At 52.6% G+C, this 24,254-nt stretch overlaps 1 protein-coding gene across 1 annotated transcript; it reads left to right on the top strand.

The window, feature by feature from the left end:
* Window positions 1-7,767: 7,767 nt before the first annotated feature.
* Window positions 7,768-22,983, top strand: XYLT2 (xylosyltransferase 2). Its single transcript, XM_007465063.1, has 11 exons — window positions 7,768-7,902; window positions 16,591-17,080; window positions 17,360-17,535; window positions 17,835-18,037; window positions 18,465-18,545; window positions 18,744-18,960; window positions 19,044-19,220; window positions 19,492-19,754; window positions 20,042-20,237; window positions 20,797-21,130; window positions 22,661-22,983. The coding sequence occupies exons 1-11, from the start codon at window positions 7,768-7,770 to the stop codon at window positions 22,981-22,983; spliced, it is 2,595 nt and encodes an 864-aa protein (XP_007465125.1).
* Window positions 22,984-24,254: the final 1,271 nt, after the last annotated feature.

Here is a 24,254-nt window from a genome sequence, read left to right as displayed (position 1 = left end):
TTTTAAATTAATTAATTAATTAAGTTTTTGGCTGCGTTGGGTCTTCATTGCTGGGCGCGGGCTTTCTCTTGTAGCAGCAAGCAGGGGCTACTCTTTGCTGCAGTGTGCGAGCTTCTCATTGCGGTGGCTTCTCTTTATTGTGGAGCACAGCCTCTAGGCTCGCGGGCTCTAGAGCCCAGGCTCAGTAGTTGTGGTGCATGGGCTTTGTTGCTCCGCGGCATGTGGGATCTTCCCGGACCGGGGCACGAACCCGTGTCCCCTGCATCGGCAGGCGGACTGTCAACCGCTGCGCCACCAGAGGAGTTGTAAGGCCCAATATTAAGTGTTGCTTTGATATGTGGTGAAACTGGGAGGGCCTTGAGCGGCCTAACTATAAGTTCTCCTCCCCACCCTCCTCCCTCCAGTAAGGTCCCCTGAGCCGAATGACCCTCCTTATCAAGGGGACCAGGAGAAGGTCCTTGGCTTTCACTTCCCTCTAATCTGCACAATTATTCAAATAAGCCAATAACATCCTCCCATGAAAACCAGGGTTTATCTCACCCTTTTGATACTATAACGCTTGCCTCCCACAGCCCCTGGTTGTTCACTCTGTTTCTGAGTGTAACCCCCCCCCCCCATATGGCCCTGCATAGTGTGCTGCGCCCTCCTCCCCTGGACAGTAAGCATATGTGACTAATAATACTGCCCAGAATTGGGTGTCATGTGTTTAGCCATGAACGCTAATCCTTCCCTCACCAATGGGGTGAACAGGAGGTGATTAAAACAGAAGAAGATATTAAAAAGCAGAAGGCATCAGATAAGTCGACAAAAGCTGCGCCAACCCTGCTACTGCAGAGAGAAACAGAAAATGGAAGATTTTGTCAATTCAACAGAAGGTAGAAAAGGAGGAAAAAAAAGTGGAGAAAAAGGATGATGAGCAGAAAATATAGCATAATAGTACAAGAAAGTCCAAATAAATAATTAATAGCAATAAATGTGAACTGCTTAAACACACTTAGGAAATCACACATTATCATATTGGGTAAAAAAATAAAAATTCTATTGTATGTTATAAATTTTTTCTATCATTCTGGAATAATCTCAGCTATCATATCTTCAATGTTACTTCCCTGACATTTTCTTTATTCTTTTCTTCTGCAAGTCCTATTGGACATATTTCGGGGTCTCTCAAGCTATTCTCCTGCCCTTTGAACTGCTTTCTCTTATTTTTAATCTCTTTATTTCTCCTTGCTGCATTCTGTGTAGATTCTTTAGAACTATCTTCCAATTCACTACTTTTATCTTCAACTATATCCAGTATAAAATTCATCCCATCTTTTGAGATATTTTTAATTTCATGACTATATTTTTATTTCTGAGATTTATAATTGTCGATATTTTGCATCTATATGTTCATTTCATTTTCATCTGCATTGACTCATATTTTCTTGTTCGTCAGATGTTGTCTTCACTTATCCCTTTGAGCATCCTTATTTTCAAATCTTTGCTAGGTTAGTCCAAAAAATAAATTTCATCTGTGAGCTCATATTTCATTTGTTGAGTTGGTTGTCTTTTATGGTATTTGATTTCTTCATTTGCTCATATGCTTTGGGCTTTTGGTTTACAGGCTCATTATGGCTGGGAGTTTTTGATTTTGCTCTTTGTGCTCTGTTTTTCTTTCTTCTTTCTTGTCTGGTGGATTTAGTTTTATGGTCATATCCACAAGATTAGTCCAGAACTGGTCTTTTGATGGCCACTGTGAACTTGTGCTCTTCATTGATTTGGGGGTCTTGCAGACTCAGTCACAGGGTTGACTCACTTCTTGGTTGTGAGGCTGTCATTTCTCTGCTGCCCCCTTAGGCTTACAGTTTTGTCCATAGCTCCTTAGAGCTGGTCAGTTGTCCTTTATTTCAGCCTCCTTTCACAAGTAAGGTGGCCTCACTCCAGTCCCTGGTTTCAGCCAGAGAGTCTGGCTCTGTCCTCTCTTCCATGTGCAACATTTTAGCTCCCACTACCCCACAGGCTTTTGGCTTTGGCCTTACTCAACACCAGTTAGTTTTCCTTCTTGTCTGCTGAGATGTTTATCCTGTTTTTTGCCCTGTTTATGTCTTATTAATGTCTTTTGAAACTTTTTCTCTCATTGTTATAAGTTTGGAGCATACAGAGGGTATGTCAAAACATGAACTTTCCAGCCTTCTCCTTGGAGATGGAGCTTCTACTTACAATGGAAACATACCCACAGATACATCTCGGGGGTGAAAGAGCAGAGCACTGAGACTGCAACCCTGGGAGTCCAAGTAATGGGCATTTTGTCTGGGCTTAGGGGGCTGGGCAGGGATGTGGACCAGACCAGTAAAACCCCATCTGGACAACTTTTATTTACAGACCAGCTTCCTACAGAGACCCCAGGTGGCAGTAAGATGATTTGCAGGAGCAGAATGTTCTACCCAAAGTGCTTTCCTACTCCCCTGCTTGGAGCTGGAAGCCTAACTGACACCTCCTTTGTGAACTGCATGTGTCCACCACAGGCTTTTTAGACAACTCAGAGGACCAAAGAGAAAGATAATACGGCATATGTGCTGTCAGCTGGCTAAATAGAAAAATGAAAGAGTTATGGCTTTTTCATTTTGGAATAATCTATACTGTTGACATGCAATATATACAAAATAATGGAGAAAGAAAAATAACAAAGATATAGTGGAGCATTTAAATTCTTTTCCAGAAAAAGATTCATAAATTTCAATATTGAGCCAAAAAAGAAGCACAAAATTCTGAATAGATCAATAACCGAAAAGAAAAGAAAAAAAAAAAAAAAGTTACTGAAGAAAGCTCCCTAAAGGACTCTTGGTTTCTGTGCTTTTGTTGACAAGACTTTTCTAATGGTTAAGGAACAGCAGTGTCTATTGTTATGTACAACAATTCCTATTGTTGTATAAATTATTTCAAAACACAGAATAAAGAAATAATGCTCCGGGCTTCCCTGGTGGTGCAATGGTTGAGAGTCCGCCTGCCGATGCAGGGGACACGGGTTCGTGCCCCGGTCTGGGAAGATCCCACACGCCGCGGAGCGGCTAGGTCCGTGAGCCATGGCCGCTGAGCCTGCGCGTCCGGAGCCTGTGCTCCGCAACGGGAGAGGCCACGACAGTGAGAGGCCTGCGTACCCCCGCCCCCAAAAAAAGAAATAATGCTCCTCAATTTGTGATGTAAACTCTGATTCTTAAGTCTACAAAAAAAAAAAAAAAAAAAAGTAAAGAAAGCCATAGACCAGGGATTGCAAACTCAAGTGTCTGTAAGCGCCAGAAACTATAAATGGGTGAAGTTGACTCGTGTGTGTGAAATGACTGGGGAAAGTGGGAGCTACAGGAACTGAATAGTGTGCACCTTTTATTCAAGAATTCAAAATCAAATGCTTCAAAATCCTGTGCTGGTCACATAAACAAGTCCCATGAGTCACCAGTTTGCAGCCTCCGGTACAGGTTAATCTCTGTTATAAAATAGATGTAAAAATCCTAAATAAAATACTAGCAAGTTAAATTCAACCTACACTACGATGTTTTAAGAACCTACTAAGACCAAGTTACATTTACTCTAAGGGATGCAAAAACATTTTAATATGTGGAAATTATTTTAAAAATAATCCATAATCTCACATTGGAAAAACCTATATGATCATTTCAATAGATGTCGGAACTTAATACCTGACAAAGGGAGGCCCAGGAATCCAGAGCTGGGTTGGGTGTGAGCTGGCAAAGGATGTCCCAAATGTTGCATGTAGGGGTAAAGCCTGGACCAGGCCCAGCAGACAGACAGCCCAGTGAAGTGTCGATCCAAGGAACTGGACACAGAAGCAGAAATTAGATAAAGGCAAGAAGACAGGGCCTGCAGAGATGCTTGGGAAGCACAGCCTGGGGACTTTACTGCAGGAGCCTCCCTGTCATCTGGTCCTGAGCCAAGTTTGGACTTTAGCTGCTGAAAACACTGGAAACATTTGAAGACATTCAGCATTCACATATCATAATATTTCTCCTAAAACTAAGGTTAGGATAATGTCGTCGCATGAGAAAGGACACATCACAGAAGCAGCCCACTTAAAACTAAAAAATGCTTTCCCGCTCTGATTTTCTGAGGATCCATTTTGTATTTTCAAGACTTCCTACAATAAAAGAAAAAGAAGCAAAATGGAAGTTATAGGGGAACCTGAGGGAAGAGGAGACAGTGGGGAGCAATGAGGCTTGCATTTTATACGGTCAAATCTAAATCAATCAAGGCATGTTATACCTCAATAACCAATTTATTCTATTTTTTTAATTTTTAATTTTTTTTAATTTTTAAATTTTTAAATTTTTGGCTGCATTGGGTCTTCATTGCTGCGCGTGGTCTTTCTCTAGTTGCAGTGAGCGGGTGCTACTCTTTGTTGTGGTGCGCGGGCTTCTCATTGCAGTGGCTTCTCTTGTTGTGGAGCACAGGCTCTAGGCACGCGGGCTTCAGTAGTTGTGGCTTGCGGGCTCTAGAGCGCAGGCTCAGTAGTTGTCGCACACGGGCTTATTTGCTCCGCAGCACGTGGAATCTTCCCAGACCAGGGCTCGAACCCGTGTCTCCTGCATTGACAGGCGGACTCTTAATCACTGCGCCACCAGGGAAGTCCTAATTTTTAATTTTTTGATTTTTTTGGCTGCACCGCAGCTTGTGGAATCTTAGTCCCTGGGCCCCCCGCAGCAAAAGCATGGAGTCCTAACCACTGGACCACCAGGGAATTCCCAATAACCAATTCATTTTAAAAAATAGTAAAAATCTAAGTGGGTACTGATAGAGTGACAGGGAATAAGTACTAAGTCAGGACTCCACACCTCTACCTCGTACCATACACACAGAAAATTTCAGATGGATTACAGACTTAAATGTAAGATGTAAAATAAATATTGTAGGAGAAAATATATGAGACCATATACCTCATCAAGGATCAGGGAGATCTACCTAACCAGAAGAGAAAATGAGAAGACATAAAACAGGAGGAACATAATTGATTCCAAAAAAAGTTTAAAATTTTTAAAAGACCTTAAAAAGTCAAAATGCAGTGATAAATTGAAGAAAACTTTCAATTTCAAAAGGATGAAAAAAGTCTTAAAATTGACAAGAAAAAGACAAATAATGCAATAGCAATAGATAAACTCATAACGATTATGAAGAGGCAATTCTGGGAAAAGAAATCCCAGTCAGGAAACCAACTGAGACACTCCCCAGCAGAAAATCACAAATTAAAAACCAAGGCATTCACTTCTCACCTATCAGATTAGCAGAAATTCAACAGTGATAACAACTGCTGTTGGAAGGGATGCAGGAAAACCATACTCTCACACATTGCTGTCAGAAAATTTGAATTGTGTTTGAAAACACAATCTGGCAATAGCTATTACCATTTAAAATTCCCCTTTCCCCAGTAATCCCATTCCTGGGAAACTCTACCACAGAAATGAACACATTAGTGCATAGGGATAAGTGTAGAACCATGTTATGATAGCCTTGTGGTAGTCACAAAAACTGGAAACCAAGTGAATGCCCATTCAAGAAAGGAGTGGCATATTACGCAGCCATTTAAAAAGAATGGGTTAGACCTGTCCCATCCGTTCTGGGGGAATTTCTACTGTGTTTATGGTCAAGGGAGAAAAGCAAGATACAAAGTGTATGTAAATAAAAAACCCGTGTGTGTGTGTGTGTGTGTGTGTGTGTGAATTGTTACAAAGGTGGAAGGAAGTAAGGAAAGAAGGAAGGTAGGAAGGAAGCCAGACTGTTAACATAGAGGGGAAGGGGAGAGAAATACTTAAAAGTAAGTTTCTATATTTAAAAACCATGTGTGTAATGTGATGCCGTCCATGCAAAATCTATACACATAAAGAGATGGGGAAAGGATCATCACCAAAATATTAATGATGATTATCTCAGGGAGTGGGATTGCAGGTGACTTTTACTTTTTTCCTTATTTTTTCCCTATGTTTTAAATGTTATATAATGAGTATATATTATTTATACAATCAGTGGAAAATCAAGTTATTTTCATTGTTGGGTGCAGGGGAGTATGGGCAGGTAGACAGTCCCTGGGGGACCTGATTTTATGAGCACACAAGATCAATATTTAATTAACATATCAATCGCTGGCATGCCAACTGATGTTTTCCAAAATCTTGAAGTGTAGTTTCTCTTAAGTAGCCAAACTGTCATCTGAAACATTGTTTACAATTCTCCCACTTAACTAATGCTGAAGAATAGAATGATTACAAATACCAAAGGGGCAGGAGATGATTAAAGGAGGTTTTATTTAAGTGCCATCAAATAACTGCATCTCCTGCACTCATCACAGCTTAGGATTTCCTCATTAAGCTTATCTCCGGCCACCTTCCAAACCCTTTTATCATCACTTTCAAGCTTTTTCTTTTCTTTTTTTTTTTTAAAACCATTTTTTTTCCAGACCTCTGTGTAATGATTCTTAAAACCTTCATTATAAATTTCCAACTTTCGCTTTGCTCTTTTTATTGCTTCCATCTCACGGAGCTTGGCTTCACTGCTGGGGATGCACCTGGCTATGCTGGGCACTCCTCTCACTCTTGTCCCCTTCCCTCTCTCAGTAGACCTGCCAGGTTCAGGGGAGGGCTGCAGAGGTTCAGGCCTGGTCTATGGCGGTGCTTGAACACAGCAGCCTCTCCAAAAATGTTAGGATCAGCTCATGGAACAGGAAGTTGGGCTTCCTTTGATCTTTCTTTCGCAACATTTACTGAGCATTGCCGGGTGTCCATTACCGGGCCAAGGATTCGAAGGTGAAGTTATGATTCTGGAGAAAATCACAACCAGATATGCAGACAGTGCTGGGTAAGCACTTAGGAGGATGCCACCGATGGGAAGGGGGAGAGGAGCAGGGGAGCAACTGCTAGGGCTGGGCACAGCGAACGGCACACGCAAAAGTCTGGTGGTTCTCCAAGTGTGTTCCCAGACTAGTAGCATCGGCATTACCTGGGCACTTGTTGAAAATTCTAATTCTCGGGCCCCACTCGTGACCTACCAAGCAGAAACTCTGGGAGTAGGGACCAGCAATCTGTTTTATCAAGTCCTGCGGGTGATTCTGACATACCCTAGAGTTCGGTAACCACGGCTCTAGTTGAGGTCTGAGGATGCCTAGGATACGAGGGAGAAGAGAGAGGAACCAAGGCTTTGTGAAGGGCCTCAGATGCCAGTCAAAGGAGTTAGACTTTGCCCCGTAGGTAAGGCCTCCATGTTTTTTAAGCAGGGCTTGTGGCACTTAGACAATCTCTCCCAACTCGGCGTTTCTGGGAGCTCTAGCATTCTCTGATTGCACGAGGGCGGAGAGCCAGCTGATTTCTGCGGGGCTGAGTCCCCCACCCCCACCCCCGACCCCAGGCGGCGAGCCAGAGAGAGGTCGGCTGCAGACCTCTCTGCCCCCTGGTTCCATGGGCTTGCCGTCCAGGAGGAGGTGAGCACACGCAGAAGCTGGGGCACTGACCAAGACGGGGAAGGGACAACCCGGGAACCGGACCCGGCGCGAAAGGCCAGCAACGCTCCCGACGCGCTGCGCAGCGGGAACCAACAGCTCTGTAGGCCCAGGCTCCGCCCCTGGCCCACCGGGCGCGGCGTTTCGGGCCTGCGGGCCCCGCCCCCCGCCCCGCCCCGGCGCGCGCCAGGCTCTCCTCCCTTGGGGGAAGCCGTCTCTGCCCGCGCCCGTGCGCGCGCCCGCGGCCGGGTTGCAGGGCTGGGCGCGCGCCCCTCGTCCCGGGAAGAAAGATGGTGGCGAGCGTGCGGGTGCAGAAGCTTGTGCGGCGCTACAAGCTGGCGATTGCCACGGCGCTGGCCATTCTGCTGCTGCAGGGCCTGGTGGTGTGGAGCTTCAGCGTCCTGGAGGACGACGAGCCGGGCGAGGTGCTCCGACGGCCGGGCGGGCAGGCGGGCAGGCCGGGCGCGGGGGCGCGCGGGGTCCTGGCGGGGATGCGGGCGGCCCCGGCCGGGGAAGTGGGGCACTGGCCGTTTGCGTGTCGCGCGCGGGCGGCCGCCTGGCTCGGGGCCTCGGACCCCTGTGTCCCGGTTCACAGGCGGGCCCGGGGGCCTACGTGCGGGGGCTGTGCGCGACCCGGAGGACCGGGCCGCGGGCCGGCAGGGGCCCGGGGCGGGAGGAGGAGGTCGTGGTGGGGTGGTCTGCACCCCGGGGAGCAGTGAAGGTCAGGCGCGGGTGCGGGGGGAGCGGGGCCGGGAGGCGGCGCTGGGCCCGAGCCTGCTCGGAGGTGGGGAACCCCAGGCCAAACTTTCTGAAGTTGGGAGGGGGCGGGAGTGTGCGCGCCGTGGGCGGAGGACTGGGGCCGAGGGACCCCGAGCAACCGCGCCCAGCCCGCCCGTCAGGGGCAGCAGCCAGTGAGGAAGTGGAGCCTGGGGGTGGAACTCAGTGTGGCAGCTGAGGAGAGGGACAGTGACCCCGAGGGAGAGAACTCGAGTGTGCCTGAGACGTGGCTTCCTCAGCCAAGGGTCTGAGGAACCTGCATGGGTCTTCAGGAGAGGATGGCAGGGGAATTGAGCTGCTGAGGGGGCCCTAGGACATTAGGGAATTGGGGACTCGCCCCCTCTGACTCTAAGGGAATGGGGACAGCAGCAGCTGGTTTAGCAGAACCCCAGGCCCTGGAGCAGGGGCAAACCCCATCTTGCTTATTCCCCGGGTCCTTGCTCTGAGGGTCTCACTCACTGTTGGCTGATGTGGTTTCAGCTGGAGGCCCAGACATGCCTTCCCCAGTGTGGTCAGGAGGGTCCAGTGGTTTCTGAGACCATCCTGGGAGGTTGGAGAGGATAGGCCAAACCCTGGCCCTTCGCTGTGGGCCAGATGACAGGGCTTCCCTGCCCCCACCCCTTGGTTCTCGTGCCTCTAGGGCTCTGAGTCAGACACTCTGCTTGCCCCGTCCTCTTGGGCCTCTCCACCTGGCAGGGCGAAGGCCAAGGGAGCCCTGATGTCCTCTTCCCCTTCCTGCATGTGGGCAGTCTGGAAGGCCTGGTGTGGAGACTGGGAGAATTGCTGCTTTCGCCTTTTTTTGGGGGGAGAACCAAGAGACTAGGATGGTGACGGGAGCTGGGACAGAGTCACATGAGACCATAACTCCAAAAGGAGCTGAGGTTGGGGTTGGGGGAGGCTGGCTCTGTGGCATCCGAAGGGCGTGAGCTTGTTCTTTGTGGTCCAGTAAGTAGCAGGAAGGGGAAGAGAGTGTATGAAGATTTTTTGGGCAGATGAGACATTCTAAGATGGAAAGGGCTGCCAAGGAGTTAGGGACCCTCTGACCCTGGAATATGTGAGCAGAGGCCAGTGAGCACTCTGGCGAGGGGCATGGCAAAGCATCAGAGGCTTCCCAGAGACAAATCTCTGGATGGGATGAGAGATTGTCCAGGCCTCAAGGTCCCTGCTGCCCTGCCTCCAGCCTGGGGTGGAAAACTGGTGCAGCAGAGTGCTTGGGATCCTGCCTCCCCACCTCCTCCTCCAGCTTCCTAGCAGAACCTGATAGGGGAATCCCTGGACTAGAATGGGAAAAAGATCCTTGATGACCTAAAGGCTGTGTAGTCCAAGCAGCCCTTGGGGCTTGGACCCCTTCAGCAGCCACCTCAGTTGGACCATGCCACTTCACCGTCCTGTGTCCTCTTCCAGCACTGCTACTGGTAAGTGGTGTGACCAACTGGCAAATCGCCTCACCTCTTTTGCATCCTCATCAGTTTCCGCGCCCCAAGGATGGGGGCAATGATAGCACCTCTGTCGTTGGGTGATGCCTGTGAAGTATTTGATGATTATTTGCTAAATCATCAGTAAATAACTCTTGTTATTATTTCAATACTGCACAGTGGTAACAGGGATTCATTCATTCATTCAGTCAGTCAGTCATTCAACAAATATTTATTAAGTCCTCCTTCATACCAGGCACTGTGCTAATACTGGGGATACAGAAATAAATATAACAGACGAGGTCTCAGCCCTCGTGGGCAGACAGGGAGAGGCTGACAGTGAAAAGGAAACTCAGTAACAAGAGGGCTGGTTTAGATAGGTGGTTGGGGAAGGCTTCTGCAGGAATTGGCCTGTGAGTTGAAAGACCCAGCCTGGGGAAGAGGTAGGCAGAGTTCAGGCAGAAGGCCCTGAGGAGAATGGGCTTAGCTGGGCGCCTTCAAGGAATGGAAAGGAGGGTGTGGTGCGATCCCTGGAACAAGGTTCAAGAGTTAGTCCAGGGCACATCCTAGAGCCCGCAGTGAGCGGCTGGGGTTTTATTCTAAGTGGCTCTAAACTAAAGGGGTCTAAGCAGCGATGGGTGAGATGTGCATTTAAGAGGCACACTCTGCCCATCTGTGTGGGCTAGACTGGAGACCAGAGATGGCCATTAACATCCAAAGAGCCATTTTATGGTTTTCAAAGCTTTTACAAACATTGTCTCGCCGCTTACTTTATGTACACATTTAGTTTTATTGTAACAAAGCAACTTGTACACTTTTTAAAAAAATTAATTTATTTATTTTCGGCTGTGTTGGGTCTTCGTTTCTGTGCGAGGGCTTTCTCTAGTTGCAGCAAGCGGGGGCCACTCTTCATCGCGGTGTGCGGCCCTCTCACTATCGCGGCCTCTCTTGTTGCGGACCACAGGCTCCAGACGCGCAGGCTCAGTAGTTGTGGCTCACGGGCGCAGTTGCTCCGCGGCATGTGGGATCTTCCCAGACCAGGGCTCGAACCCGTGTCCCCTGCATTCGCAGGCAGATTCTCAACCACTGCGCCGCCAGGGAAGCCCGCAACTTGTACACTTTTAACGTTTAAAACTGAGCATCATCTTTCCTTTCCAGTGAAACAAAAAGAAAAATTTAAAAATAAACAGGAACAAAATTACAATAGAGAATGTCAATTGCAAATAAGATCCTACAGGTTCTGCTGATTCTCCCATCCAGTGGCAGGGCTCAAGTCATCATTAGGAGAGAATTTTATTTTTCAAGTGTCATCTTAAACTGCAAGGATGTCCGTTAAACATCACAATTAAACGTGCCAAAGGAGAAGCCATGCTGTCAAAATGCCCACTTAACGCACCCAAACATCTCAGACCCATTCTTTGCTGACATTCTATAACCCCATTTTTTAAAGTTTTTTTTTTTCTTTTTTTAAACAAGAGAAAGTAGACAGATACATGCTGGTAAATGCTAACTGTCCAAATTAACATAGAGACACAGTGTAATCTCTGAGCCCAATATACAGAGAAAGGAGGAAAAAAGCTAGAATTCTATGCACTACTACACAGGGGCCTAGCACCCTCCAGCTTCCAGCAGAGCTAAGGGAGCAGAAGGTTTTTCTTTTTTCCCACAGAGCATGGTGGTGTTGATTCCATAAAGTTTTTGTTGAGACAGGAAGGGATAAAAATGAATTTGGAACAGAAAGGGGTAGAGATTCTTTTCCCACCGAATTCTGCTCAAGGTATTTCCCCCCAAAATAAGTTGTGAGCCATGGTATAAAGGAGAAAAGAGACCTCAGAAACAGGGCAACTGAGCACAAGAGGAGAAGGAGAAAGAAAAAAAAAAAAGACTGCAACTTGCTCCCAGGGACTGGAGAAAATTTAAAAAGGAAGGGCCGGCATCCACCAGTGTTCCACGAGTCGTCTTCTCCTTCATCTTCCTCTCCTCCCTCCCCCTCATCATCATCGTCATCATCATCATCATCAGCAGCAGCAGCAGCAGCAGCAGCAGCAGCAGCAGCAGCAGCAGCAGCAGCAGCATCATCATCATCATCATCATCATCATCATCTCCTTCCCCTTCCTCGTCATCCGTGTCCGGAGCCAAGTAGTACTGTAATGGATTTGGCCAAGTATCATCTTTGATGACCTCTCCTAACTCATCTGCACCTTTCCGGATTTCCATTTGATTTCAGTGGACTTTGAAGATGGATCACCACTCTCGTTCAGATGCAATTCTTTGGAGAGAACTTTATTTTCAAAGAAAGGGTTTTCATCAAAATAAAAACCTATTCTGTAACCTGATTTAATATCTTCAAATTCTGTCACTTCGACTCTTGTCAAATAATGCAGCGCCTCTTCATCCTCCTCCCCGAGCAGTGCAGACACTTGTGGGTGGTTGACAAATGTTGTTACCCCCAAATTTGGGATTTTGGCGATCAATTCCGACCTCTTCTGAAAAAATGGTTGGCGGAGTTTGTTATATTTCTGTTCTACGTCCAAAATCTCCTCACTGGCTTGTTCGTTACGTCTATTTCATTTGGTACGTCATCAATATGTTCAGTTGCTTCTTGCTGTTCTCTTTGGAGGGGAGGCGGCGGCGGCGGCGGGCGGGCAGACGGCTCTGCTCCCTCACTCACACTCCGCGCTCCAGCTCGCAGCTCCGTCCCTCACCGCTTACTTTAAACGCTCTGTGAAGTCCAAGGTGGTGGGGTGTGGGATAAGCATTGCTGTATTCTCTGTCTCCATGGCCCAGAGCAGGATTCCAAGGAGAAGCTGCAGAGTCAGGGAATGTCAGAGGACTTTGAATTCCTCCTCAGTGGGGAGAGGGGGCCTCGGAGGCCAGACTGCCTCCAGGCAGGTGTCTCAGGGCCAGTCCCCATCCTCAGTAATTAGAGGGGACTCTGACCTCAGGGGCGACTGGGGGCAGCTCCTCTAGGGGCACAGATATGGGCCCTGCTGCTGCACATATAAACATTCTTGGGGTGTTTATATGTGGCGGGGGCTGGCTGCCCACCAGGAGCCCCCCTCCCAGTTCTCACTGCGGCCTTCTGGTCTCCCAGCCCCCTCTGGGATTGTCCTTCTCAGGGTCAGCCAGCTCCCTGCTGCAGTGCAGGGCGCCAACATGCCCGTCTCCTCCCACATCCCATCCCCCACCACAGCGAGCCTGGCCCTGTGCCCTGTCGCCCTGACCAGCTTCCTCACTCGCTGATACCGACTTGCATCTTGAGAGCCCACAGCTCCTCTGCCATCTCCACCCACCTAAGCTCGAGAATGTCTTCCTCTGCCCGCTGTGTGGCCAGGTCCGACATCACCAGGTTGATGTATGCTCAGTTCAGCGGGGCTGCAGCCACCCTTCCTGAGGGCTTTCCAGTCCAGGGTGCCCTCCCCAATGTGGGTAACAGATTGGGATCTGCTGCCTACCCCCCACCTGCCCTCCCCTTTGCAGATATCTCTTCTCAGGTGGAGATAGACATCCCTGGCTCTCACTGGGCACCTCCCAAGGGGGCTGGTTGGGTGCCAGGCACAGAAGGCTGGGGTGCTATGGTAGGGGTGGGGCCCTGGCCCTAAGGCACTTGCCGTGCTCTGACAGAGGAGGAGAGGGAGGTCCTAGGGAGGGGAGGGACAGGGAAAACCCAAACCGATGGTCCAAAGTGTCTGAAGGCCTTTGCTTCTCTCCTAAGTTCACGTTTGACTCTTTCCTATTCTCCTTCCATTAATAATAATAGTAAGGATGACAGCATTTACTGAATGCTGAGCCTATGCCAAGAGCTTTTCATTCATTCACTCATTCATAAATGCATTCATTCAACAAATATTTATTGAGGGAATTCCCTGGTGGTCCAGTGGTTAGGACTCTGCACTTCCAGTGCTGAGGGCACGGGTTTGATCCCTGGTAGGGGAGCTAGGATCCCACAAGCTGCACGGCGCGGCCAAAAATTTTTTCAAAAGAAAATATACATATATATATATATATATATCGTGTCTCCCATTGCCAGACATTCTTCTGGGCTCTAGGAATACATCTGAACAAAACAACAAAAAGCTTTGTCCTCATGGACATTACATTCTTATAAGGGGAGAGACATGGAATAACACAATATACATTTATACATATAAATACATTATAGGATGAGAGAAGGTAATAAGTGCTATGGGAGAAACAAAGTGAAGGCTGAGGGAGAGCTGGAGGTTTTTTGTTTTTTTTTGCGGTACGCGGGCCTCTCACTGCTGTGGCCTCTCCCGTTGCGGAGCACAGGCTCCGGACGCGCAGGCTCAGCCGCCATGGCTCACGGGCCCAGCCGCTCCGTGGCATGTGGGTTCCTCCCGGACCGGGGCACAAACCCGTGTCCCCTTCATCAGCAGGCGGACTCTCAACCACTGCGCCACCAGGGAAGCCCAAGAGAGCTGGAGTTTTAAATACTGTGGACAGGGTGGCCTTCCTGAGAAGATGCCACCTGAGCAAGGAATTGGAGGCAGGGGCTGTGGGGACATCTAGGGGAGAGCATTCCGGCACAGGGGACAGTGAATGCCAGGCGGGACGGAGGGACGCTGAGAAGGCCATCAGGGCTGGAGGACAGTGAGCATGAGAGGGTGGTGGGTGAGGTCAGGAAGGGTGGAGCAGAGGTGGGGGAGCCAGACACAGCTCGCATAGCCTTTGTAGGTTCACGGGCTTTGTCAGAGGGGGAACCATGGGTGGTTTCACGCAGAGGAGTGGGGACACGGGACCGGTTTTAAAGGAAACACTGGCTGCTGTGATGAGAGTGGACTATGGGAAACCAGAGTAAGAGCAGGGGGCTTCCAGGCAGGGGTGGTAATGATGGAGGCAGTGAGAAGCGGTCAAATTCTGGATATACTTTGAAGGGAGCCCCAAGAGGAGGTAATGATGATGGAGTGTGAGGGAAACAAGAGTCGAAGTGACGCCCCTAAGTTTTCGGCCTGAGAGACTTGACGGATGGAGAGGTCATTAACTGATACGGGGAAGACTGAAGGAGGAGGCTACTGGGGCAAGATCAGAAGTTCGCTTTTGGATTTGTGGGTTGACAGGTCTATCAAGCTCCCGAGGGAGGCATCAAGGAGGCCGACAGTTAGACATTTGAAGGTTCAAGGGAGCGCTGCAGAGCAGAGAGAGAAATCTGGGAGTGGATGGAGTTAGGAGACTGAATGAGGTCACCTGGGGACCTAGGACAAGGCAAGGCCCCAGGGTGGCCTTGGGAGATAAGGAAGGGTCGGCCAAGAAGACTGATAAGGAGTGGCCACGGAGGCCACACCAGGGAAACACCAGGAGGGCATCCTGGAAGCAGAGGGAGTGGGGTGCTTCAGAGGCTGTGGTCCAGTGAGTCATGCTGCTTGCTGGAAGGCCAGGCCAGAAGAGGACTTGAACAGAGAGTGTTGAGAGAGGAAGGGGACAGCTGGTGGCGCCACCTTTCTAGCTGCACTATCTCATGCTCTATCTCATTGGACACTCACGCTTCCATCCTGTATTTTAAGGCTGAGGGAACCTGCTCAGAGAAGGTAGGTAACTGTGGGGAGTGGCAGAGCTGGGCAGGGAGCTCTGGTGACTTCACAGTAGTCACACAGTGCCTTTCACTCCTCCATCCTTTCCGTGTTTCATCCACCTGACACCAACCAGACATCCTATGTGCCAGCTACTCCGCCGGGCACTGGGGTAATGGGGCTGAAATGACAGCCTCTCCCCAAGGAGTTGGTTGGGTAGAACGTCCCACCCTGGGGCAGACGGGATGGCTTCACACAAGGAGACTCAGGGCTGGATCTTGGAAGGATGGATGGGATTTGGTCAGGCAGGGAAGTTGGGGGGGGGGTGCGTCACAAAAGGGGGACAGGGAGAGCTGGGAAGAGGGTGGGTATACACACTTTCGAGTGTGACCGGACCATTAGGGAAGTGCCTGGGTTTGAGAAGAGGCTGTAGGAGCCAGGAAGCAGGGGTGGAGATATTGAGGCGCAGCATTCAGCTTTCCCTTCGAGAGAGACCCTGCCACAAGGAGCAGTGAGTTGCCAGCCTGCAGCTGCAGGTGCCTCAGGCTCTGCTTCAGCCGTCCGGCCATGGCCAGGCACCTCCTGGGCCGCCCCCAGCAGTGGTACCGTGGCTCCCATCTCTAGGCTGTCTTTGCCCTGGAGCTTCCCACTAGGTGGTCGAGGCCCTCTCCAAGCCGAGCTGTCGTCTGAAGCTCTTCCTTCCCCCTCTTTGCACAGGTGTCAGGCCGGCTTGGCTATCTGAAGGCTCTCCCTGCTGCTTCCTGCTCCTGCTTCCTCATCTTCCAGAGTGTGACCCCCCCACCCCCCAGTGAATCCCTTGCACCCTGACTCTCTCTTGGTCTCTGCTTCCCAGAGAACCTGACCAGTAATGGGGTCTCAGATTTCACCTCTGTCCTCCCCACCAGGCAAGACCCCTTTGCTCTGTTGTGGCCTCAGCACTCCCACGCGGAAATATTGTAGTCAGTAGAATGCTTTCCTTCTGAAGAGCACCGTCTCTTCCTAGTCTGGCCCGGGTGGGAGTGCTAGGTGGACACTCTTGTCTGCAGGGTCTTTGCATGTTTCTCTTATGATATATGTGGATATTCGTTTTCATAGTTGCTGAAAAAGAAAGTGGTATCTGAATCCAAAGCACAAAAGAGATTCAGTGCCCTGTGCTCTGTGTGATCGTGGGGACGTGGGTGCGACGGTACCTTCAGGGAGGGCGACATTTCCTCCGCTGGCTGGTCAGGGAGGCCTCTCAGCAGACGTGCTCTTTGTGCAGAGTCCTCGGGCAAACAGTACTTTTCTGGATCAAGGGTGGCAGGGGCTTCCAGGCCTGAGGCCCAGCAGGAAGCTGAGGGAGCTGGAGGGGAGTGACTGTCCCAGTGACCTGTGTCCGCCGATCTTTTACAGAAAGGAAGGCAGAAGAAGCCACGGCCGCTAGACCCCGGTGAGGGCTCCAAGGACACAGACAGTTCAGCTGGGCGGCGGGGCGGCGCGGGCAGAAAGCATGGGCGCTGGCGGGGCCGTGCTGAGAGCCCCGGCATGCCCGTGGCCAAGGTGGTACGGGCAGTAACCAGCCGGCACAGAACCAGCCGGCGGATGCCCCCCACCCCGCCCCCAGAGGCCCCAGGCCGCCAGAACCTGAGTGGGGCAGCGGCCGGGGAGGCGCTGGCTGGGGCGGCTGGCTTCCCGCATGGAGACACAGGGAGTGTGGAGGGCGCCCCCCCGCCCACAGACAACACCTTCACGCCCAAGTGCGAGATCGTGGGCAAGGATGCTCTGTCTGCACTGGCCCGGGCCAGCTCCAAGCAGTGCCAACAGGAGATTGCCAACGTGGTGTGCCTGCACCAGGCCGGGAGCCTCATGCCCAAGGCTGTGCCCCGGCACTGCCAGCGGGCTGGTAAGAGACAGGCACGGGCAGAGAGGTGGCAGCCCGGGAGGGGGCACGGCAGGGATCCTCACCTCCATCTCTCAGGGATGAAAGCTCAGAGGGGCTCCCCTTGCTGCCCAAATTGGGTGATGAGTGCACTAAGTGCAGAGGTGGAGCTGGGGCCTAGGAGCAGTGGGCTCTAAGTGCAGGGTTCCTCCTTTGGAAGGCAGGCAGCCCCCTCTTCCCGTCTTGTCTCCACCCTGTGACCTGGGGCCAGACCTCACCGATGCCCCTGTTCTCTACTCTCAGGGAAGATGAGCCCCGGCACCCAGTGGGGCGACGTTCGGGCCCAGCAGCCGGCGGACGGCGCCCCGGTACGAATCGCCTACATGCTGGTGGTCCACGGCCGCGCCGTCCGCCAGCTGAGGCGCCTCGTCAAGGCTGTCTACCACGAGCAGCACTTCTTCTATATCCACGTGGACAAGGTACCCACTGTGGCCGGGGAGGCCAAGGGCATCTGCGTAAGTAGAGCAGACACTCACGAGGTCATAGACGGACAGTGTCTCTGGCCTGCTCGGGTGGCCCAGAGGTAGGGGAACAGGGAATGGGGGAGCAGCCAGCACCAGGTGACATGGCTGCTTCAGAGCTGGAGCCCTGGCCCGTGCTCTCTCCATTCTGCGACACTTGTACTCTGCTCTGGGGCGGGGAGGAGTGAGAAGGCTGTTATGCTGGGGGTCCATCTCCCACTGCTGAGTTTCCACCGCCACCTCCCCACTTCCCACAGCGCTCCAACTACCTGCACCGAGAGGTGGTAGAGCTGGCCCGGCAGTATGATAACGTGCGGGTGACGCCCTGGCGCATGGTCACCATCTGGGGCGGGGCCAGCCTGCTGAGGATGTATCTGCGGAGCATGCAGGACCTGCTGGAGGCGCCCGACTGGGCCTGGGACTTCTTCATCAACCTCAGTGCCACTGACTACCCGACCAGGTGTGGGGTGGTGCTATGAGCCCTACAGATGGGAGGGGGGCACGTCGTGGCACTCGGGGTGCAAGGGTCCTGATGGACTCCTTCCCTCCCGCAAGCCTCATTCTGGGATCTGCATAGCTCAGACATGGTCCCTTGGCCCCAGCAGTGTTTTAGGGGAGGAGCTGGTGAAAGATGATGTGAGGATCGAGGGTGACAAGAGGTGGGGAGGAGGAGGAGCCAGAGGTCTGTACTGGGGGTCATGGGTCAGACAGCAAGGGGTGGAAGAAGGACGGGGTGGTCTTCCTCAGGGGCCTCAGATGCCCACCACCCCGGAGCGTCAACCTAGAGTAGGTCACTTGGTCAGGACGACTCTCAGTGAGAAAGGAGGGGGCCAAGGAGTGACTGAGCCACTCTCACACACGCTCCCCACATCCCATTTCCTCTCCAGGACCAACGAGGAGCTGGTAGCTTTCCTGTCCAAGAACCGGGACAAGAATTTCCTCAAGTCGCATGGCCGGGACAACTCCAGGTGAGGGGCCGGGGGAGGAGGTCCTGGTCCTGGGGTCTTGGCACAAGCCCTCCCACACGGGGGGGCTCTGCGGCCCCAGCCTTGGGTTGTAAAACCTCCAAACCAATCACAGATTAAGGAGCGCTAGTTCCTGGAAGGATGAGAGCCTGGACCCCACCCTGCAAAACCCTCAGCCGCGGGCCCATCTGCCTCCCACAGGTTCATCAAGAAACAGGGCCTGGACCGGCTCTTCCATGAGTGCGATTCGCACATGTGGCGTCTGGGCGAGCGGCAGATCCCGGCGGGCATCGTGGTGGATGGCGGCTCTGACTGGTTCGTGCTAACGCGCAGCTTTGTGGAGTATGTGGTGCACACGGACGACCCACTCGTGGCCCAGCTACGTCAGTTCTACACGTACACGCTGCTCCCAGCCGAGGTGGGTGGCCGGGCCCGCGCCCAGGCTAAGAGGGTGCGCTGTGGGTGCCCCGCTCACCCTCCGCCCTGCCCTGTCACCCGCAGTCCTTCTTCCACACGGTGCTGGAGAACAGCCCAGCCTGCGAGAGCCTCGTGGACAACAACCTGCGGGTCACCAACTGGAACCGCAAGCTGGGCTGCAAATGCCAGTACAAGCACATCGTGGACTGGTGCGGCTGCTCCCCCAACGACTTCAAGCCGCAGGACTTCCTACGGCTGCAGGTGCTTCCCTATGACCCCTAATCTCTGCCCCTTGATAGGGCCTCACCCCAGCTTTCGCCAGGTGCTCTCCAGTCAGAAATGATCCAAGGTGGTCCAACCAGAGAACCTGGGGGCCCCTCGCTGGGAGCAGCCCTCAGGGGTCGGGGGCTACACTGGCAGCAGGAAAGGCCCTGGGAGGCTGGTCTCCAGGCAGTGCCGGGAAGGGCGCCGCCCCTGCTGTGCTCTCTGGGACCTCCAGACCCCTTCACCCTCCTTGCCTCTCTCGCTCCAGCAAGTCTCCAGACCCACCTTCTTCGCCCGGAAGTTTGAGTCGACTGTGAACCAGGAGGTGCTGGAAATCCTGGACTTCCACCTATATGGCAGCTACCCCCCTGGCACTCCAGCCCTCAAGGCCTACTGGGAGAACACCTATGACGTGGCCGATGGCCCCAGTGGGCTCAGTGATGTCATGCTCACTGCTTACACCGCTTTCGCCCGCCTCAGCCTGCGCCACGCCGCCACCGCTGCGTCCCCACTGGCCAACCCACTCTGCAGGTGAGACCTCCTTCTGACGTTTTGCAGACCCCCAGTGTGTAGTGCCCTACGAGGAGGCCAATCAGAAAGAGACAGCCCCTGCCGCCAGGGAGCCCCCAGTCTGAGGCAGGGAAAAATGCAAACAAAACAAAGGCGGCAAAAGCCAGGCACATGGGATCTGTGGGTATGAGATCTGGGGCAAAGAAAGCACCTGGGGACGGGACACCCCAGAGCCCCCTCCCTGGGACTCCAGGCCAAGCCAGGTGTGCTGATGGCATCTCCCTTTCTCCCTGCTGGAACCTTCTTAGGTTTGAGCCCAGGGGCTTGCCGTCCAGCGTGCACCTGTATTTCTATGACGACCATTTCCAGGGCTACTTGGTGACGCAGACGGTGCAGCCCTCAGCCCAGGGGCCGGCAGAGACGCTTGAGATGTGGCTGATGCCCCAGGGGTCGCTGAAGCTGTTGGGGCGCAGTGACCAGGCCAGCCGGCTCCAGAGTTTGGAGGTGGGACAGGTCCTCCCCTTGCTTTCTCCTGTCCCCCAGCAAGACTCGGGGTAGTGGGGAGAGAGGGACAGACACTAGGGGAGGGCTAAGGACTGGGTTAGGCCTTTCAGAAATGGATTCACGGGTCTTCTTTCCCAGTGATGGCAGCCTTGGGATGCACAGAGGACATGCAGTCAGCAGGGAGGGGCTTTGGTTCCACTACAATGCAAGCCCAGTCTTCTAAACTCCAGGGATTTTCTGCTAAAGGGACTTGGACATTCCAGTCGGGCCAGAAGATTAGGCTTTTGTGTGTCTCCTTAGCGTGGGGGTGGTCTCTGGGCAGGGCTTCGAGCCTCATCTCTGCCTTACTGCCCCCAGAACTTCAGAGCAGGTCAGAACAGGAGCCTAGAATGAATCTGAGCTTAGTAAAGAAATCCTAGTCTGAGCCCATCGTTTTGCAGATAGGGAAACTGGACCAGAAAGAGACAGTGGCTGGCCTGAGGTCACACAGGAATTAGAGGTAGCAGCAGGTAGAGAGGACTTTACCCCGGCTCCTGCCCAGCTGCTTCCTTTCCTGCAGGTTGGCACCGAGTGGGACCCCAAAGAGCGTCTTTTCCGGAATTTTGGGGGGTTGCTGGGGCCGCTGGACGAGCCTGTGGCCATGCAGCGCTGGGCCCGAGGCCCCAACCTCACAGCCACTGTGGTGTGGATCGATCCCACCTATGTGGTGGCTACATCTTACGACATCGTGGTAGACGCGGAAACCGAGGTCACGCAGTACAAGCCCCCACTGAGCCGGCCCCTGCGGCCAGGGGCCTGGACTGTTCGACTGCTTCAGTTCTGGGAACCCCTGGGTGAGACCCGCTTCCTCGTGCTGCCCTTGACCTTCAACCGCAAACTACCTCTCAGGAAAGGTAAGGATCTAGTTCCCAAATGATGCCCAGGAGCCAGGCCAAATAGGATTTGCCAGACAGGTGACCCCAAGAAGCTGACCATCAGAGTAGGGGAAGGGGACATGTTGTGGCCTTGATCATTCATCCGTAAGCATCCCAGGGCCTTGCACTATGGTATGGTGCTTCGGAGGCAGACTTGGCTCTAGAACACAGTTCTGACATTTTAATTGGGCTTTTATCCTTGGCAAATTACTTGGCCTTCCTGAGCCTCAGTCTTATTACATGTAAAGTAAGAGTAATACAACTGTTAGAGACCTCCTGGGTGCATGGAACACAGATCCACTCAAACTAGCTCCAGTGGAAAGGGGGAAATTATTGGGAAAATGCAGGGCTCTCCCCCACGGAACCTAGGAAACGACTCAGGTCCCACTGGGACCCAGAGGTGCTTTCTGTCTCTCTGGGGCCACCTTGTCCCTCATCCTGTGCTCTGTGTATCAGCCTCAGGCTCTGGTTTCTCAGTATATTGATACATGGCCTCTCAGTGCAGCAGAGACTGACCAGGGCCTCTTGGTCTACAAGTTCCACATCCTTAGGACAGCAAATCTGATTGGCCATCCTCCCAGTCCATTGGTAGCCAGGTGGGCAGGGTCACATGGCCCTCCACCCACTTGGCTAAGGATAAGAGAGCAGACTCTGAACACAGGCATAGGCTGCAGGTTCCCTCAAGGGGGCCCTAATACAAGTAACTACCCCCTGGGAGATATTAGGAATGAATATGTGGGTAAAAGTGGCTGGTATACAGTAGGCGCTCAATAAGTAGGTAGATGTTTCCTTCTTCCAGCCACATCCTATCACAGAGAAGGTGGGTCAGAGCAGAGGTAACCCGGAGGAGGACGGGGTGCTGGGGTGGGGCAGCGGCTGAGGCGGATCAGAACAGGCAGGCTGCGCCCTTGTTCTCCTAGGACTCATAGCCTGATGGAGGAGACGGGGCAGGGGAGGCAAGCTTGACAGCAGGAGGGCATTGGAGCTAAGCCTTGAAGGAGCTGGATTTTAATAGACAGAGAAGGGTATTCTAAACTGAGGGAACAAAGTTAGCAGGTGTCTGGTGCGTGAGGGGAACAGAGGGTGGAGGGGAGTAGGATGCCAGGGGGTGGTGGGAAGGAAGGCTGGCAAAGTAAGCAGGGCGCCACAGCAGGAGGGCCTGAGTACTAGGCTTCTGAGGGCTCTGGGAACCACTAGAGGTGGTTGAGAAGGGGCATGGGTGACACAAACCAGACCATTACCAGAAAGTAACCTTACTTTCTAAGGTGCCTTGAACCCACTGTTTTATTTAACCCTCAAGTCAGGAATTCAGGGATTACTGTCTTGATTTTCTAAAACTAAGTTTTACAGGCACAGAAAATTCTGTGGATTAGCCCAAAGTCACTCAGCAAGATGCAACTCAGTGGTAGAGGTGGGACAGGAACTGGGGTGCCCAGACCCGACTCCCAGGGTCTGGCCTTCATGGAATCATTTGGGCGGGGCATGCTTACTCCTGCTGTATACCCCCAGACGATGCCAGCTGGCTGCACGCTGGGCCACCCCACAACGAGTATATGGAGCAGAGTTTCCAGGGACTCAGCGGCATCCTGAACCTGCCTCAGCCAGAGCCCGCAGAGGAGGCTGCCCGGCTGCATGCGGAGCTCACGGGCCCTGCGCTGGAGGCCTGGACAGATGGGGAACTAGGTGGCTTCTGGTCTGTGGCCGGACTGTGTGCCATGGGCCCCTCTACCTGTTCCTCCCTGGAGCTCTGCAGACTGACCAGCTGGAGCTCTCTGTTCCCCGACCCCAAATCAGAGCTGGGGCCTGTCAAAGCAGATGGACGACTCAGGTAGCAGGGGCCAGCGCCTCCGGAGGACCCGGGGAATTGCACCTTACAGACAATGGAGGGATGTCCCCTTCATATGCAAGAACCAGAGGCCCAGGCAGTAGACCCGTGTCAGCCATCAAGAACTGTAGACAGCAGGGAAGGTGGGCTTAGTATTTACCACCGCAAATGGCTCTGCTGGGGACCAGGATGCTGGCAGGAACATGGGGTGAAGGGCTCCAGCTTCCACAGCCCACTCTTCCTCACCTTCCCCTCTAATTTTTTTTTTTTTTTTTTTTTTGAGAAAAAATTGCCCGGGGAATTGCACCTTACAGACAATGGAGGGATGTCCCCTTCATATGCAAGAACCAGAGGCCCAGGCAGTAGACCCGTGTCAGCCATCAAGAACTGTAGACAGCAGGGAAGGTGGGCTTAGTATTTACCACCGCAAATGGCTCTGCTGGGGACCAGGATGCTGGCAGGAACATGGGGTGAAGGGCTCCAGCTTCCACAGCCCACTCTTCCTCACCTTCCCCTCTAATTTTTTTTTTTTTTTTTTTTTTTAAGAAAAATGGGTAGTGGGGGGATGAACTGGAAACAAAAGATGTGCAATAGGGCTCAGAGCAGCCCCAGGAAGTGGGCCATGGCTCTGGGGAGCAGGGGCCTGACGAGCCCATCTGCTGCTGCTCTGGAGGAGGCTGGGCCGGCCTCACTCTCCAGGGCCTCATCCCCCAGCCTTGGCCTGTGCTGCTAACTGCTGAGGCTCTGCAGGGGTCCAAGTGCTATGCCAGGCTCTGAGGCCTGGAGAACAGGTGATTTAGGGGAGCACTGCAGAGCTGGAATCTAATGGGTCAGCCTCTCCTCTTATAGCCAGGGGACCATAGAAGAGGGGGTGGGGTTGGCTCTAGGGCTTTCCAGCATCCCCTGCCCCTTGATGGGAAAGCAGGGCACCAGGGCCTACTGAGACCATTGCGGAGTCTCCCAGGTACCCAGAACTGCAAGCAGGGCCTGGGGCGAGCCCTCATGAGCAGCATGGGAAGAAGACCCTGCCAGGGCTCTCAGAAGAACCTGGAGTAGCATTGTGCCTGAAGCTCAGTGTGAAGTCTGAAATATGCAACAGAAGAAATCTCTCTCTCTCTCTCTCAACTGAGCTTCTGTGTTTTTCCTCCTGGGTGTCAGAGAGCCATCACTGTTGGGCCCTCTTCTCCTAAAAGTCTTAGCTGGTACTTTGGCAGAAGGTGGAGGTCTCATTCCCCCAGCGTGGGAACAGTTTAAAATTCATCAAAGAGCTAGAAGGGA

The sequence above is a fragment of the Lipotes vexillifer genome, unplaced genomic scaffold (assembly GCF_000442215.2).
Source record: "Lipotes vexillifer unplaced genomic scaffold, Lipotes_vexillifer_v1.1 scaffold591, whole genome shotgun sequence".
NCBI classification, from domain to species: domain Eukaryota; kingdom Metazoa; phylum Chordata; class Mammalia; order Artiodactyla; family Lipotidae; genus Lipotes; species Lipotes vexillifer.
Note: the sequence above shows the minus strand (reverse complement) of the source record. Positions and strands in the feature narration are given on the sequence as shown.